This window comes from Rhipicephalus microplus, chromosome 9 (genome assembly GCF_043290135.1).
Source record: "Rhipicephalus microplus isolate Deutch F79 chromosome 9, USDA_Rmic, whole genome shotgun sequence".
In the NCBI taxonomy this organism is placed as follows: Eukaryota; Metazoa; Arthropoda; class Arachnida; order Ixodida; family Ixodidae; genus Rhipicephalus; species Rhipicephalus microplus.
This window is the reverse complement of record NC_134708.1, coordinates 9,005,182-9,024,013: the sequence shown is the minus strand read 5'-3', so window position 1 is coordinate 9,024,013 and position 18,832 is coordinate 9,005,182. Positions and strand designations below refer to the sequence as shown.

Below are 18,832 nucleotides of genomic sequence, written 5' to 3'. Positions count from 1 at the left end.
GAGCCATATCGCCTTCTGAGTCAACTGGCATTCGTCGTGATGACTGAGACAAACGTCGTCGATTAACACTTGAAATAATATCCTAGAAGTTTTATATCAAACGGGCTTCCTTCACTTTTCTACTTGGAAGGTAGCGCGTGATTGGGAGAGAGCCGATCACAGAAGCAAACGAGCGCAGAGCGACTGGCCTGTGGCATCAAGTTTTTTTTTTTAACCAGACTCACTCGGAATTAACCTCACGGATATTTTGCTTACCAACACTCACTAAGACTCACGTATCGACCTGAGTCCGAATGAGTCGACGCATGAGTCCTCTTTAACACCAATATCTCGCGTAATCAGTGTCCTTGTTGGCGCCTTTTGATAATAGTGATTCCGAATACGAGTTATGAATGGTTACAAATCACTGAAGATATTTTTTTCTTGATAGAGATGACAGTATAAGATATATTTATCAAAAACCTCAATCCCTGGATGACTGGCAAAAGGAGAGGGTATGCAAGTGAACCCCGTTCCCCTCCCACAAAATTGACGCCTCTGATCAATAAATATTGAAATTCTGTATTAACGACAATGCCTAGGTGTACGCATACAAACGTGAATCCAGGCAAACTTGATAGTGACGCGGAAGACGAGCTACAGGTAGAATCATAGGTCGACGGGAGAAAAAAAAAGGTGAAACTCACTCAGACTCGCTCAAACAATATATCTAGCCCTTTAGAATCATCCGTATTCACTCACACTCGGACTCACGGCTCCATCTGAGTCTGAGTGAGCCGACTCATTAGTATGCCGACATACGCAAGTTCGCGTCCATTGAAATGCGACCGCCGCAACGCAGGATTCGATCCGGCGACCTTCTGGCTAGCAGTTCAGCACACCGTTAGACCATTCATCGAACTTGTTTACAGCGCAACACCAGACACAAGGAAGTAGCAAAAGAGAAAGAAAATACGGCGCTACATGTTTACGATGAATCCCAATCAACTGGCCCAACTTACCGTCTTACTGCGCTAGATAATATTTGAATATTTCATGTGGCCATTTCAGCCTCTTTTTTTTTATATTGCAAGTTTCAACTCTACACACCTCTCTTGAACACTTCGATAAAGAAAAAGAGAGAGCAGTCTTTGGTATGCCGATATAGAGGGGTTTTCTTTTTCAGACCATCAGTTCATCTCGCACACTGAAAACACGTGGGTTGTAAGTGGACCATGTCTCATAAGGTGGCCTGCCGCCGACCTTGATCATCATCCCGGGCGTATTGCGATACGTGGTCGGCTAAAACAAAGGAGGGAACGGCCCGATCTGGCGGTTTCCGATTCTTCACAGCGGGCTCAAACGCGCACTTGACGGCAGCAACGTATACCCTTTGAAAGGAGAAGCGAGCGGTGGCCCCGCGAAGTCAGCTGTTGCGCGGAAAGGCACGAAAGGATATGCCGCCGTCTTGCCTTCCCCATCTCTTATCGCAACCGAGAGAACTTGAAATCTTCTCTCGAAGAGAATTAGCGGGACAGATAGGCGTCTGAATGCGCTCCGGGGAGAACGTGATAGTCGAGAATGGTGGAACGGTGCGAAGCTATGAATCGTTCCTTGCAAGCACAGCAGAAGAGACGTCTCTCTTCATCCCCTATCTCCCTCCTCCCAGCTTTAAGTTGAGATAATCGCTCGCTGTGTCATTTAGTGACTAACTTGCCCGTTTGCGGCGTGTCCCACAATCTGGACGGGTTGTGTAAAGCGCCAGTCTGCCGAAACCTCATTCGGACCGCGCGAGCCCCACCGTCCCGTCGCGACTCGGGATGAACGACCGCTCAGTTCCCAACAACCCGCACGGAGTGCTGCAGGATGAAGTGATTCGCCTGTTCTACACCCCGCGACCACGGGTCGTAGGTTAGTACGAGTCACTGCTTTGGTGCTTATGTTATAGCCTTCCGTTCGGACAACCATGTGAAGCGGATGTATTTGCATGTGAAGCCTTTCTGATGACTTAGAAGTGTGGCAGCTTGGGCTAGTTGGTATGGCTTGACGATAGTTATAGCGCGAGAACAAAACGACGACACAGAGTGTCCTTCTTGTCTCTGTGTCGTCGTTTTGTTCTCGCGCTATAACTATGTATCGTTATTTTCTGATGACGTGTTGTTTTAAGGCCCAAAGGGGATTGAGGCGTATTTTTTTTTCTTTTAATGGCAGGAGGATCGTGTTCTGTGCGATGTGAGTGCGCCTTAAACAACGCCAGATGGCCAACATTTCGGGAGGCCTCCACTACGGCGTCTCTCATAATGATATCGTGGTTTTGAGACGTAGAACCCCACATCCTATTTTTATATGTGATCTTTTTCTTTAGGCCTGTAGCTGAAAGCGCGTATCTGCACACTCAGTAAAAACTAGTTCGGAAGTTAGCGCGTGAATTTAGCGCTTCATTTCTGGCAGGCACGGTTAGCAGGCGCGTAGCCAGAATTTTCTCTTATTGTAATGATTTTATTGGAGGGGGGGGGCTCCTTGATTTCGTGGAAGGAATTTCTCGCTTTCCATGCCATCGTGAAAAAAAGAAATATCGGAGGAGGGGGGGAAGGGATAGTCCCGGTGTGCCACCCTCTGGCTACGCCCCTGCAAATCGTTACATGCAGGGGCGTGTATCCGCATTTTTTTTTTCAGAGGGTATGGGTGGAAGTTCAACTCGCGGTCCAACCACTTGTCGTGTGTTCGTGCGCGTTCTATGTGCGCGCGTACGCGCATATTTACATTAATCTCGATAGTTTACACACCTACGCCTACACCCGGATATGTAAATAGCTGTATAATTGAAATTGTCACGTCTGTGACGTCAGAAGTGGAAAATTTTAGCGGTATAATGAACACGCAGGACACAACGCTGACTGCCGCATGGCATGTGGGTTCACTGTCACGTTTTTTTTTTGTTATTTCTTTTGCGGTCGCGGCTCTGTCACAATCTTTGTGAATCAACTCGCTTGCCTGAGAGCTTTCGTGTCTTCCTATATATGTGTAGGCAGCCCAATGCCCTGCATGAGGTCAATTTTTCTGTGACGTGGGTATAGAGGGAACAGAAACTTGCTTTCATATAGACTTCCATTCTCCCAGCGGGGTGCAATATATATGCCGAGGAGTTCGCAAACGCATCTTTTGTTTGTTGCAACGAAAATGTGCCCAATTTTGCTGTGAAAACAGCTCGACGCCGTAATTGTGGCTCTGCCATCGTTTATACCATCTCGCCTGCGGTATCCAATCCCGACCGGCCACGGTGGCTGCATTTTGATGGAGGTGAAGTGCTATGCAGGCCATGTGCTTAATTATATGTACAGGTAGCCGTTAAGGAACTCCAGATGATCGAAAATCTGCGGAGACCTCCACTACGGCGTCTTTCATAACCATACCGTGGCTTCGGGTCATAACCCCAAAAATTATGACTTTAATGTATATTTCGCGTTTATACCTTACGTGCGCGGGCGCTATACGTTGACGAAAACCCGGCAGCTGCAGCTTTCTTCCCCACATAGACAACAGAGTGCAAAGTAATATTTATTTATTTATTGACTTGTTAATTTTTGCTAATAGGCGATGTCGCGTTCTGTTATTTCGACGAGTTCGACGAAAAAAAAAAAAAAAAACATGATGCAGGAAATGAAGCACACCGACCAAAGTACGATACGCCAAGTGTAACTTGATTTGCAGATTTGAAGTAGGTCGAAACGACACGAGATTAATGAGAACAAACAGTCTGTCTGTTCTCATTATTATTATGCAAATAACAAAAATGAAATGCTTTGTCTCTTTTCACAAACGAATACAGCATTTAACAGATCAATGGCAGGCCAGAAGCATCACCGCAAACTCATTTAGCACTCTGTGAATGGGTGCGGCTTCGCATAATTGTTACGACAGACATGACAAAGAACCCGCAAATGTCTACTTCTTCGTGACTTCGACTATGGAAACATTAAGATGGTAAAAAGTTGAAGTACAAATTCGTATTAAGAGTCAGTATTACTAGCTTCGTCTCTAGATTTTTTTTTTATCATTTTAAGATGTCGCATTGCTAAAAATGTATCCCTACTATTGTAGTGCTTGCAAACATCGAGTACCCGTTTCTCGCCACTGGTATCCTCCACCATGAAGTACTACATCCACATCAGAAACTTGCCCAACCGTTGCGGGATCTGCTTACACACGGCTTTATAAGCAGACTTCCGCCGCAGGTCGCGGAAGTGTAGGGGGATACTTAAAACTCAACAATAGCGGGTACCGGCACATCAGAAACCGCCCCGAACATGACCACAGCCGAACGACCAAGTGGTCAGCCGTCGTTTGGTGCTTTGGTATCGTGTGCAATGTGTTGGTTTCACGTACGCTGGGTGTTGCCCAAGCTTTATTTATGTAAGTTTCACCCAATAGAAATTTTGGCCAATTTTTCCTACTGCGCGAATATTTTTTTTTTGGAATTTTCGCGTCCCCCCCCCCCCTCGCACTTTGCATCTCTACACGAGAAAGGCACTCGGGGACACCAGACAATGTTTGGGAACTTCTCGGGTGCCTGTGCATGGTTTCGCTGTACATCAAAGCTATTAAGATGATTCACCAATAAGGCGACATTGCGCCCACATAGGCGTGCGTACTGGGGGTATTTACCTAAGAGGGGGCGGGCCTCAATCTTAGCCTTTTACATTTACATGGAAGTTATTGACCATTTCCCCGAAGGGAGCCCTGATGGGATGCAAAACAGTAGCGGGGCGAGCGGCGTTGACCCGGTTGAAACGGGCGTCGCCGCGAGGAAGTTGGAGCGTTGCAATTTCCCCGCACGAGGCACACCTTCCGAGAAAAAAAAAAAATAGAGAGGAAGAGAGAGACAACTTCAGCACATGTCGAATTTGTGATGTACCGCTACAGTTCACTTGCCACAAAAAAAAAAAAAAAGGGGGGGGGGGGGGGGTGTGTGTCTCAAGTTCCCCCTGACTTGCGTAACGCTCGCGTACGCGGTAATCTTATCTCACTGCTGTCACTTCGTTCTGTGCGTCTTCTACTGCGCAAGTGGAGATAATATGCCGTGTAGACGAAAAAAGAGCGACATCACCTAGACGCTTTGTGCTGACATTGTCCACGTGTTCTATGAATAAGTAAGTGGCGAGGATGAGACAGAACTTGTAAGAAGGGTAGCGAAGGCGAGAATAAACCATTCACGACGCCCCCTATGCGCAGGTTTTTTCGCCGACATTCCTGCCGACCAGCGGCACAAGTATGTAATACCGCCGCCGCCGCCGGATGAAACGGACGGGCAGGAGAGCCGTGTTTGGGGCAGTGCGGCCTCCGAGACGACACCAGGTCACGGAGGTCATCGGAGAGTTCCGCAGGACACTGAAGGCCGCCGTCAGAACACTGGCAGCCAGACGCCGGGAACTGCAGGTGAGCATGACGGACTCGCCCTTTTGAATCTCGCGCGAAAAACCCAGAGCGTTCAAATCGGTGACGATGATTGGACGACCTCATCGAGTTCAGCGTACTCGCTCGGACATGTGCTTCTACAAATCAGTTAAGTTCGCTTTATTAAAAAAAAACTATATTGTACACTTTTTGTCGAGAACTACTCGTGGGACCGCTCGAGGAGCGCCGATTAAGGCCCGTCGCAGTCGGGTTAACGCGGGTACTTCAAAACGGCGTCAGCCGACACCTGATGTCAGTTGGTTCGTGGCCTCTAACGTACAAGAAACATGAGAGCTGTTTTGTTACATCTTGTTTAGTGGGCGATAGAAAAATGGGACTTGTGTGAGCAATGTTTAATTGTGCTTATTAGCAGGGGAGTGCAAGAATTGGTGTGGGGGCGAAGGTTCATCATATCCCCCCCCTCCCGAATAGTTTTCGAATAGGGGAACCAAAAATTTAGGGCCCCAAACCCCTTTACGTATGCACGCTTTGGGTCAAGCAGGAGCGAAGAGTTTTCGAATAGGGTCTGCGGCGCTTAAGATGCTCTCCCAATTATTGGTTATGTCACTTTAGTAGGTGCCATCACTTTTGTCTGACGCAAAACTTATGGGGCAGGCTTTGGGGCTCCCGTTAAATTTCAGGAATAGCGTCCCCAACCTAAAACCCGGTTTAGGTTTCGCGCATGCACAGTGGCCTTGACGCTATTTCTCTGGGGCTTCTATTCGAAAACTCCCTAATGTATGGAGCTGGCTCTGTCCCCCCCCCCCCTCCCCCGTGCGCACGCTTATGGCTGCACATATTTCTGAACATTCCACACACGGCTGCTGGATACAAACGCTCATAGTGCCCGTTTGTATCCAGCGGCCGTGACAAATTTTGCTTTTCGTTGCCACATGTCGTGAGCACGGGACAAAAAAAAAAGGGGGGGAAGCAGCCAGCCCAGACACCAAAATGCTAAAGGAGGGCCACAAAACAGCAGCGTGCCTTTACTCGGTTGGACCCCTTCGGTTGCTGTTTAAACCTTATCCCCACCAAGTGTTTGGAGCCAAGGACGATACATTTCATATGCAAGCCTGCATTTAATTATGTTTGTTGAAGTCCAGAAGAACTCTGCAAAGTGAACTGGAGTAGCCTCATCGTATGGATGAGCTCCCCTAGTCTTCACAGTAGGGAAAAGATAACCCACAGGGTTATTGTCATGCCGCTTCTAAACAGTGATGGCCAGGCAGCCTTTATGTAGCGTTCCAAGGACTCTTTTGCCTGTTTTAGACACTGCAACAAGGCAAGGCAGCTATGCTGTTGAGATCAGCACGTCATTGCTTCACTTCTTCGTGCATCTATTGCGGATCTTGCTTTGTCACATTCAAACCCGTTCAAGGCGGTAAAGAGAGTTGAGGGAGGCACTACACACGCTTTCCTATGAAGAACCATGTGCGCCCCTATAGGCAAGTGATTGGATGCATCCCTTATGCTCTTCAGATTAGCCTCAGCACAGCCTTGTGTGGCAACTAGTTACTGTAGTAACATTACCAGTAACTAGTTACTTTTACCTTAAAGGAACTCTAACTCTGTTCCTTTTTTACATGGCAACCATGACAGGTAATACGAATCGTCACTTTAGTATTTGTTAAAAATGATCTAACAGAAGCAAAGGCCGATGTTAAACGCTTTCCACTACGAACTTTCTTCTTTACCATAGCCTTTCAACTTCCCACAATAGGACTACCCTTCAAGTTTAAGAGAGGAGGCCGCTGAACTGGAAGGATAATCCACCCTACAGAAGACAGAGGTTGGAGGTTTGTCTTTCAGTATTTGTTAAAAATGATCTAACAGCAGCACTCGTTAAAGGCTGATGTTAAACGCTTTTTACTTTAAACTTTCTTCTTTATTATACCCTTTCCACCTTTCAACTTCTCACAATAGGGCTACCCTTGCAGTTTAAGAAGGGAGGTCGCTGAACTGCAAGGATTATCTACCCTGTAGAAGACAGAGGTTGGTCTCTAATGAAACTGTGAGTTTACTTGTAAAGCACATGACGTAATTGTGTTCCAATTATATAGCCTGTTAAGTTGATGTCCATATGTTTTTCCCGTTCTATGCTGGGTCTTTCATGACATCAGTACAAAACCCTTAAAATCTGGGGGTAAAATGCAATATCTGTTTGACGCTTTCAGAATTAATTCTTCCATAGCCTCGGGCATCTTAAGACTGCTAGAGAGAACATTTATGGCAGTAGTAATATAGTACGTTAAATTACCTTTTTGATTGGTTGAGTTGTACAGTTGTGTCAAGTTGGAAAAATTTAAGTTCTTCGCGTGAGGCACCCATTCCAACTCCGGCTTTGGGTTTATGAAAAAAAAAGCAGCCCCTAGTATTAATTCTGAAGTTACGAAATTCAGCGGTAAAACATAGATGAGCACAACCGCTATATTATTCAGGGACATGCAAAATGAGTGAGCATCATTATATCAACAGACTGTGCGTATGCAGGCTGTGTTTGCAATTGCTGCTGTCATTTCAGTGCATATTCTGCTTCTACTATCACAAGTCTTCATCGATTCTAAAAAATGATGTGCACATGATTGATGGTCTCGGGCATTCTTCTAAGGTTTTTTTCGTCTAGGGTTTTCCCTTGTGCAATCCCAACTATCCGAATACCTTCATATGTTCTAAATGGATAAGTTCTGTCACTTGTTTTGTGAAGCAAATAGATTCCATGCAAAGCAGTCGACAAGCTGCTTCTTCTGTCGCATTTATTTTGGCTCGAGATATGTTTTTTGGAAATCGCAAAGTTTGCTGAAAGTGGATCGATTTCTTCTGCAGAGAAGATGTGCCCACAGGTCGTGTTGGAGGGTGATGTGGCCAGGGAAGAGCGCCTCAGCTGTGTCGAGTCCACCAGTAAGGCAACTGTCCAGGTCAGCTCACAGCGGCGACGTCGCCCCTCTGGACAACTGCCGGTGGAGTGTGCGTTCTGCCGCCGTCTCGGCGAGACTCGATCGTTTGCACGTACGCACATACTGCGTGACCCCCTGACCAATGCTGTGGTGTGCCCGATCCTGCGCGATTATCGGTGCGAGATATGCGGTGCCACTGGTGATAAGAGCCACACGCGATCTTACTGTCCCATGAGGCCAGAGGGCACGTATAACATGGCGCTTCTCAAGAGCACTCCCCGCAATAGCACGAGCAAGAGAAAGAAATGACTTTACGGCTCTGTTCACGGGCTGCTGTGTGACGCGTTTTTTGTTCATCATGATTTACACTTTATACATTAGCATTTATTTTCCTAATCACTTTATTACAACCCAAGTCTTTCCATCACCACTGACTGGATTTTGATCTCTCAATTTACTCTATATTCTTGTATTCTACCATTCATTCCAGTACAATCTTCCAGTTACCTTAACAGTGTTATGTCTCCTCGGCATTCCTATGTGCCCATGCTCTCCGACACTTCTATTTTTTGTTGAGAACACCAGCACAAAATTTTGGAAAACGTAGAAAAATAAAGATGAACACAATAGAGACCACTGCGTTGTCTGCATATTTGATTGCCTGTCCATATTTTCTTGAACTTCGCACTGACATTTTCAAAATCATGTCCAGCTAACTAGCCCATCACTAACACTTAAGCAAGTTCACTCCTTTTTGAATTTCATACAATAATGTAATGTGACAGTAATGATTATGCCATGGAATCTTTGCCATCTGCCACAGGCAGCTGTATCCTAACTTTGCTTTATTTTGGACCGATGGTAAAGTGAATGCCACGCACCACTTTATGCAAGAAATGCCTAAACTTTTAACCCCTATTCCACTAGTCTCGTTTCTTTTTCCTCACAGGGTCTAGTATTCCTCGCAACCAACGTGTTCAGTGAGCAAATAACAGGCTTGCGGTAAGTGCAAAACAAAATTTAAGAAATGGAAGTGTGCTCACATTGGCTGCAATTCTCATGTGTGAATATTAACTCTCAAACGACTGCTTACAAAAATGACATTTCGTCATGAATTTCTCGACGACAGTTCCTTAACGAAAGAATCGGTAGCTGCGCTGCGATAATTTAGTTTAACGGTGGGTCAACTAAAACTTCCCTATCATCCACTTATAAGAGGTTCTGTCTGACCAGGTGACGTAAAATTAGTTTTGATTCCACAATGATTTGTAAAATATGGAGATAGCAGTCAATTATAACATTAACCAGGAAACTGCATAAATTTTGGTGTTGAAACCTGGTCGGAACTTCAGTTTTGCAACCGTGACTGTTGGCATATTTACAATTGTGCCTTGGCATATGTTTGCATAATCTCTTATAAAACTAACATTTTTATCACCACCAAATATATTTTAATCTTGCAGTTTACTTAGAGGTTCTTGTAAATCTGCTAAGTGTTCCAAGGGAAAAATTTCGATTCCTTCACATTTTGATATCAAAGTTATGATCACAAGTGCTTTGTATATAGAACAATTTGGCGAGTCTTCACAAGGTGTTTCCGACCATTCACACCAGCCATATTTACAATTCTGAAGGGCAAGCGTCTACGAAAAGAGAAATGTATTGTAAACCAAAACAGCATGGTTTACCAGGAACTTTGCCACTGTGGATTGGGTTTGACATAAGCAATACAAATGACCAAAAATGCTTTACACCGGTGTCCAAAGTAAACTGTACTCAAGCGTTCCTCCACCACGTTGCTGTTAAAATGAGAATATTGCAGACAGTGTGAAACCTCCCTATAAAGGTTGATGTCAAACCATACACATCAGTCGCATCTAGTGATCACTATGAGTGCTAGCCAAGTCATGTGATACGTTCAGTTGTTGCAGAGCTGTGCCTAGTACACATTAGCTTTAGCTAACAGTGCCAATTCATGAAAGATGGCTGAAACAGAAATGCTGATTACAAGGTCTCATCTCTCTGCATAAAAACCCAAGACCAACTATGACTTGCATTTTCTCGGTTATCTGAGCAGGTCTGTACTCAGTTGTACACTTGTATCATCCAGGTCTGTTCATTAATAACTTCCATCGCACAGTTTCATATGGAAGCTCCGAGATTTATAAAGTCGGTGATATTAATAAAGACCAGAACCATGTGTCCATTTCATCATTAACCTTTTATTGTTATTTGACTGCACCAAAGCAGTGGCAGCATAACTTTGTCGAGTCTGTCACAAGTCTTCATCAAATAATTTACCCATTGGCACTTGTCAAGCAAGAGTCCACACGCTAAAACACATGTTCACTTAATGACAAAAGGATGCAAAAGCTTCTCCGAAGAACTGAAATGTGATGACACACACCCTTGGGAAAACTCAACAGTACAGAATTCATGCCTGCTACAGTGGAACCTCGCAAATATGCAAATGTTTTGACAGCCCAGACAAAAAGTTGGAATGGAGTCTATAATAACATTGTGTTCAACTAGTTTGTATGCAAAGCATTTACCGGCCTTGAAAATAATTGCAGGGTTCCACTGTAGAGAGATCAGACGGTTCAACTTTGGTAATCTCCAAGTTTTTTTGGCATTCTGGCAAACCACGAGCAATTATGCAAACGAAATACTTTTGAACTTGCAATGCACCCGCAATGTGCCTTGAGGGAATAGGCGCAGTAATGTGTGTGCCTGCTTGAAAAACGAAGAAGTCATTATGATAATCATATGTTTTGATGCTCGACGGCAATCTACACTTGTACCGCACGTTACTGCGATATTATGCATTTTATTGTAAAGCATGTATACAGGACGCGTGTGTTTGTAAAACATGAAAGTTACTTTCACTGCATTTCCAAGCAGAGGAAGTTTTCACAATATACCCAAGCAGACGGGTAACTGTTTGGTAGAACACCGGCTTGTAAAAAAAAAACAAAAACAGGTTCTGTCCTCACCGAGGCTTAAATTTTTTTTATTTGATTTGCATCTTTCTTGACTTTTCGTCAACGCACAAGATTTTTTTTTTTGCTCACTACCAAGACCGCCGACGCCAGAATTCCTGCAAAAAGAGCTCTTCAATGCTGTCCCGTTGGAAGCTTATGAGGCAGTGAGAATAGATAGGATTGTCACTTGCAAAACACCTCTAATCTTGTTTTGCAGTTAGAGGGGTGCTACTAGGACAAGATTTTCGGCAGCCCATGTAGCTACCTCATCTGCATATGTGACTGCAATGGCTCAGCGAGAATTCTGGCCTCCCAAATTCAAAGATGCAGGCACAGTGCACCAGGCTACAGCAGCTGAAATCAAATGCAACATGCGGGCAACGCCTGGAGAGCCAAAAATTTGCGTCAGGGCACAGCAAGCCCGACGTCATGCGGCCAGGCCAGAATCGGAAGCTTCCGACCAAGTAGACCCAAAACTAGCTCGCCAAAGACATTCCAAACCTAACCATTTTTTAAACTTCCACAGCAATTCCGTGGGTGTCAGGTGTACGTTCATACTAATCCTATTTCAAACAATTTGTTAGATGCTAAGCATATTAAACTGAGTTCGATTCGGAGTGTGGCATGACCCCCCTTACTGCGCATGCACCTTTCCCCCCCTTTCTCAGCCCCAACAGCGCATGCTTGCTTACCCTCGCTCACCCCTCACTCTCTAGGCATCCCTCCCTGTTGCGTTTACACTCCAATTGTGAATTCGCATCCCCTCCCCCTACCTTCTCTTACAATGTCCACGCAGGCAGTGTCTGCTGGCGAGTTTGTTTAGAAAAGACACTACACAATCCTTCACTGGCCACTTCGTTACACAGTCCCCGGGTCTTGACCTTGTCGGTGGGAGATTTCTCCTGTGCGTTGTTGAAGAATAAAAATTCGCAGCGTGCGCGTTAACTAAAAAGCAGACTGCGGTTCTCTGTTTCTCTTTGCCCATTAGCAGCGATTGGCATGTTTTAGTAGGGAACACCGATCCATCACTGCGTGCTTTGCACCTCCCCAGGTTTCTCTTCCGCGCAACGCCGTGTTTACCGCCAGCATCAACACCATCACCAGTGCAAGCAATAGCGCTCGCTGCTTCGCATCTACACATGGTTTCTTTTAGCAGGAGACTGTGTAGTTTTTTTATGTTGATCCCGTTACTGTCTCTTCATTTTATGAAAGTGACTATTTGCACGTGTGGCAACCAACACAACTGTATCTAATGGTAGACTATGTTCTAAATTGCATCTTTGAAGTGTCAGCACATCAAACTTGGTAGAGTACTGTTATTCACTGGCATCTTCCCATTAAAAACCACACTACAATTACAAACCTCTGAGCAGTTACTTTTAGAACACCCATCCATGTCAATGCATTAACCAGTGAAGGCTTTTCATAATGTCAACCGTCTGAATACCATCTACGACGATTTCACTGCATCAATCATATTGACAATAAATACAATAAAAGTGATGCTTCATTGGTCGAGCAGACACCAGTTAAAGAGTACGAGATCATCATTACTAAACTAGTTCACACACTAATAAAGATGCAACACTGATTGTGCATATAAAGGAGCTAGGGTAGTCAGTCTACACACAAACAGCTGTCCTTGGTTGTCCAGGAAGAATTCCGAGAAGATGTGCATGGGTGACAATGATAATGAGCACTGGGACTAGCATCAACAGAGTTACAAACTCTCTACCCTTAGAAAGCTTGTGGCATCAACAATCGGTTCAGAAACCACACAAGTTGGGATGCTCAACGCGCCAAACTGGTGTGCACATAGGCACGCGCAGGGTTGGGGGTTAGTCGCAGTGCCCCCTTCCCTATTATGTCAATGTATAGAGCCGACTCCTGCCCCTCGTCGCAGCACCCGTCAATCTATCAGAGAGTAATAGCCAAGCGACTGGGCGAATAAGCAGTGACTGAAAGTGCGCATGCACGACATGCTAAACGAGCCACTCACTCGCTCCTTTACCAGCATGCGAGCATTCTCCAAGCAAAGCCTCTGCTCGATCGACAGTATAGCTTCAACAGTGTTCAACAGATGGCACAGCAGTGCACTCCGCTGAAACAAGTAGAGGGAGCACTCGCTCGGCTATTCTTCCTGTCGTCTTGTGCTTCACTTGCCCCTGGGCCCGCTCGGCTATCACTCTCTATTATGTCAATGTATGGGGCTAGCTTTGCATCCACCCCGTCATGTTACTAGGGTGCGTGCCATCCTCTCTACCCCCCTCGTGCACACGCCTATGGGTGTTTACCAACCGCCAGAGATCTTGGCACAAGGAAAATAGGTGGCAGCATACACAGTGGTTGCATTGAATGACGCCGCCTTTACAGGAACTAGTACCTGCGTGCATTTATAGAACATATTTACACTTGTCTAACTACTGTTAGATTCATGTTGTGAACCTTGCATACAATAAAGATGAAATAATGCGCACACACAGCACACCACCTTCACCTGAATGCTACTCTGGAAATAGATTATAATATAAACACTTGGAAAACATGAACATGTCTGCATTCTCGGACAACACACTTGCTTGAAACAACTCAATGATGCATGAGAAGCTTGTTTTAGTTCTTATGAAATAAATTAAAAGAATGTCATGAACGGATTCACATTACTGAGTTCCGAGGAAGCGGCACTAATCTCGGAAGAGGAGTTCAGAGGTTCGTTCAAAGTCACCGACAAAATTTCCTCAGGATTCTCCACACTGAGGTCCCCCAATTGTGCATCTAGGAGCGAACCCTGTTGGTCCACAAACATCATGCTAGACGAGTCGTCCAGACTGGAGTGTGACTGGAGGGCCTGGATCTGGGACAGTGAGAGCCCCGATGCCTGCATCTGAACTACGAGGTAACGATCGTCGGGGTCTGTAGGATCCAGCTGTGAGTCCGTCGAAACATAGGTGTCGTCGAGGCCGAGTTGCACCGAGTCGACCAACATCTGCCCTGCACTACTAGATGTCTTGCGAGGTCTGTAGGGAGCCTTAGCTGTGGCGTTCTCGCCGTGGTGTTTCTCGTGGTGCTCCTTGAGCTTATCGCGCCGCGAGCTGGTGTAGTCACACTCCAGACACTTGAACGGCTTGTCATCGAGGTGTATCCGCTCATGCCGAACGAGGTGGCTGCGCTCAATGAAGGCACGCCCACACACAGCGCACACGTGCGACCGCACCGCCGTGTGCGTCCGCATGTGGGCTTCCAGCTGGCTGCGTTTCGGAGAGACGTACGTGCAACCGGCAAACTGGCAACGAAAGACATTTCCAGTGTGCAGGCGTCTATGGGAGAGCAGGTGGGACTGGTACTTGGCCGTGAAGCCACACACATCACAGAGATAAGGTCGGTCGTCACGGTGGCTTTGCAGGTGCTGTTCTAGAGTGCACTTGAGTGCGAAGGCACGGCCGCACAGGTCGCACGCGAACGGACGCTCACCGGTGTGACAGCGCATGTGGGCCACCAGGTTGGTCTTCTGCCGACACCGGTAGTCGCAGACGCCGCACTGGTACGGCCTCTCGTCCGTGTGCCTCATCCGGTGTAGGAGTAGCAGCTGTATCCGCTCGCACTTGTACGCGCAAGAGTCACACTGGAACGGCCCCTCGCCGTTGCTGCTGAAATGGTGCTTCATGTGGGTGTAATACTCGCGATTCCACTTGCACGTGTATGTGCACAGGGGACAGGCATACGTCTTGCCCTTGCCGTGTGCCTTGGCGACGTGCTGTTCCAGTCTGGCCGCGCCGTAGCTGACGTAGCTGCAGTGCTCGCACTTGACACCTGCTTTCCAAACGGAGGATGACAGCTTTGGTGTTTGTCCATTACTCGAGTCGTCCGTAGTGGCCTCGGGCTCGGAGGTCTTTGCAGCTTCTGCATCTTTCTTCCCAACTAGCAGGTTTCGGAGAATGTGGTGTTTTTCATCGCTCTCGCCTTCCGTGCTGTTCTCGTCATCAACAGCTGCCTGCTGTTGACGAAGGTGGATCTTGTCTCCCCCTGTAGTTAAAGCAACCAGAGAAGGAGGATATAATAAAATCATAATAGCAGATGCAGTTATGGCACCTCTCTATGCAATTGGCTGCAGCAGTGCAGTCAATGACACTTGCATAAGCGGTGATGCAATAATTAATTACTGCTCTAGACAAGTCCTAGACTACTTTTTGCCTTCTGTAATGCATACTTTACTTGCATTAAGTTTAAGTGGTACACTAACATTGCTGCATTTTGCGACTTGTTAGGATTTGTACTAAGCCTGCAATGTCATGCTTGGTGGTGATAGTCAGTGTACTATGGCGGCAAGTGTTGTGAATGCTACTGGTATTATAAGTCTTCTACATAACCTGCCAGTGCACTTCCTTGTGGAAAAAAGATAACTTGCTGCTCACAAGAAGCAAAATGTGTTTTGCATGTTGTTTTGTTGCAGCAGAGCTATTAGGCTTCGTTGGAAACTGTTCATCCTTAAGAAGTGCAGAAGAATACACACGGGACAGGCACCTGAGTCTCTATCGCGCTTCTCAAGAATGAGTCCTTTTGTTTCCTGTTGTCTTTCAAACAGTGTGTGCGAGCAAATGCTAGAGTGATCAAAGAATACACACAATTGCATAGCACGGGAACCACTCACCCATCCCCAGCGTGTTCTCACTGCCGTCATCTTCGTCCAGCAGCTCGCCACAGTCATCTGAGGACAGCGTGTCCTCGTCGTCCTCTTCCTCCGCGGCCGACCTCAGAGCACCAGGCGAGCCCCGTGCCTCCCCCGACATCTCCGCGCACAGAGCTTCGATGGCTGCAGAGACGGCAAGGTTCATGAAACTCTCCCAGTCACTCTCGGGCCCCTGCGAGAACTCCAGCCGCAGCTGTTCCCGCTTCTCCACACTACTGCACTTGGGTGCCTCCACCATGTTACTGTCTAGCGTCTCGAGCAGAAAATGGAGGCACCGACGACTGAGCTTAAACACAGGGTCGCGGCTTAGGCACTGAGACAACGTGTTCTGGTCAACAACTGCCCAGTCAACATACGTGAGGAGGAGACGAAGCCAGCCTTCTCGCTCTTCCAGGTCGTGTGAGACCCAGCGCGTGACTAGGTTGAGCAGTGGAGCACCTTGCGGCAGACAGAGCCTTCTATCGGAGATGAAGGCCACGAACCGCTCCCTGTCGAGACGGAGTAGCCTGGGGTCATTGAGGACGTCTTCCACGTTCTCACTTACGAAACTTGCCACAGCCTTGAGCAGCGTAGGAACATTGTTGGCTTCTGCCATCTCACGGATGGTGAGGCAGTTGGCCAGATTGAGGTTGTGCTCCAGGTATTCGGCGCAGTAGTTTTTCAGCTTGAAGACGAGAAAGTGGTTGGAGAGCTGCAGAAGTTCGGCGACGTTACCCCGGTGGACGCTGACGCAGCCAGAGTACATGTACCGCAGGAACGACTGGAAGGCGGACTGGTTTCGGCAGGAGATGCTGAGGTGCTCCACTGCCACTTTCTGCATTCTCAGGATAGAGTCGAAATACGGGCTGCTGGCGGCCAGAACGCTGCGGTGCGCCCGATACTGGCGGCCGTCCACGTGCAAGACGACATCGCAGAAGCGCCCCCTCTCCTGCTGCTGCCTCAGTTTGTGCATTACGAAGCTGCAATGGGCGTTTTCGGCGAAGTTCATGACACTGCCGCTGGCAAAGCCCGCGCGAGGCGCCATTTGGGGCCCTTCCCTTAGACACTGCGATCGTTCCCCGTCATGCTGGAAATGTTCGATCACTCGATGGCGGCGAACTACTACATAGTGCCACTACATAGAAGCGTGACGCAAGCGTCGGTCTCGCATCAGGTTGCAGTGAACTAACACTCTCGTAGCGAGCGCAATCTAAGCGATCGCAGGAGGGCAGAGGTGCTGATGAGACTAGCATGCGCATCGGATGACACCGTCCACAGTCCGGCGAAACAAAAACGAACGAAAAACAAGTCAGCGCAAGCTTCGTAAGCGTACCTTGACTATCGCACTGCGGCACATTTCTGGCAAGGGTGCCGATTGCATAGTCGAGCACGGTTTCGTCGACACGACGGGGTGTGATAACGAATCGGCTATCGGGCACTAGCGATCAGTGCGAAGCGACTAGCGGTTCGATAATATTGGGGAAGGCAAATTACGAGTAAACAGTCAAAGCTGACAGTCTTAACGACAGAACGAAACAAAAATATAACGGGCGGAGGAGCCGGTGGCGGCGGCAGTGTACATTGACGCAACGATTGGGGGAACCCGACGGCACTTGTTCGCACAGTTATTAATTAGGCCTAGGGACGAGTCGGAGCACGTAGGAGTCTTCACCCCGGCGCGACATCTGACGGAAGCAAACGAGCAGCATTTGCTCTGAATTAACTCCACGCAGTGAAGAATAAACACAAAAACATAATGAAACTCCCGATTTAGAGCAAGGTGAATACACGAAACGGATAACGAAGTCGTGCAACGCACCGACGGGGATTTACTGACCCTCGGTTAGCAGGGAAGCCAAGCCACGGGAGAATGATGGTGTTGCCATGGTTACGAGAAACCGTAGGACGCAGGAGATCTCGTTTTGTACGCCGTTTTTATTCAAAGCGTAGCGAACGATCAACGTAACCCAGATCACCAAACGGCATGAAAATGCGGATATCGGGGAATGCAAAACACAACAAATGATGTCTACAGAAACACGCTGACGCTTTGATACGATGAACACCACATGGTCACCCACGGTGGGGTTGCTTTAAATTGAAGAGACAACTTTTATCTCTCACGGTTTACTTCATGTCACAAGTAACTTTTGCTGACGTACAAGGACGTGATTTTATTGCATTTGATCGCGGGTTACACGGCTGTCAAAACGTTTCCTTTTGACGCATCGCGGCAATGATGCTAACAGGTGACGTTTACTTCAACTGACAAATATGAAAAGCCTATTCAACTATCCACGACTTCTACTTTATCAGTATTGAAGCTACTACTTCAAACCAGCTCTGCGAATAAGTCGCTACGAGTCGCAAACACCGGTACTGTTGACTATGACTTTGGTATTAATGGCGGATCACAAAACTTACCGGCGACTTGAACCAAGCAAGCAGTGATCGCCGCTATAGTTACGTTGAGCACAATAGACACCGTAACAACTTGAGATAACAAACTGCTAAGCTTGAGTCACAAGGAGTAGGAAGTGCTTACCGCTGACACCTTCGGGAGCAACACATCCGAACCGTTGCAGACGGTGAAGCGACGCTCAGGCCCGAACAAAGGGCATTATCGGCACTCGCCCAAGTTGAAAAGCGACTTGCTGTGCATCCGAGAGCCGTCAACACGTTCTACGCTTCTCTAAACGTTAACGCTGAGAATCGGATCAGTTCCGTTGGCTATCTTTTGGTGTGTTTCTCTGCTGGGAACGCTAATTTTTAAAACAAGACAGGAAACAACGCACGCTCGCATGCGGCGGCAGCAGCGGCTTTCTATGGTAGGGGAGAGAAAGTGGAGGCGCAGGTGA

The 18,832-nt window shown here is 47.2% G+C and overlaps 2 protein-coding genes across 3 annotated transcripts; one reads left to right on the top strand and one right to left on the bottom strand.

Annotated features, from left to right (window-relative positions):
- The first annotated feature begins 1,799 nt into the window (after positions 1-1,799).
- Positions 1,800-8,963, top strand: LOC119165591 (uncharacterized). The gene is made up of 3 exons (XM_075874330.1): positions 1,800-1,890; positions 5,131-5,415; positions 8,257-8,963. The coding sequence occupies exons 1-3, from the start codon at positions 1,800-1,802 to the stop codon at positions 8,634-8,636; spliced, it is 756 nt and encodes a 251-aa protein (XP_075730445.1). The 3' UTR covers positions 8,637-8,963.
- Positions 8,964-10,529: 1,566 nt separating this feature from the next.
- On the bottom strand, positions 10,530-18,813 carry LOC119163438 (uncharacterized). Of its 2 annotated transcripts, XM_075873069.1 has the most exons (3): positions 18,520-18,813; positions 15,957-16,954; positions 10,530-15,331 (listed from the first exon to the last, which is right to left on the bottom strand). In XM_075873069.1, the coding sequence occupies exons 1-3, from the start codon at positions 18,543-18,545 to the stop codon at positions 13,941-13,943; spliced, it is 2,415 nt and encodes an 804-aa protein (XP_075729184.1). In that variant the 5' UTR covers positions 18,546-18,813; the 3' UTR covers positions 10,530-13,940. The 2 variants fall into 2 exon arrangements, with proteins under 2 accessions (XP_075729184.1, XP_075729183.1); XM_075873068.1 differs by lacking the exon at positions 18,520-18,813 and having other exon boundaries at positions 15,957-17,250.
- Positions 18,814-18,832: the final 19 nt, after the last annotated feature.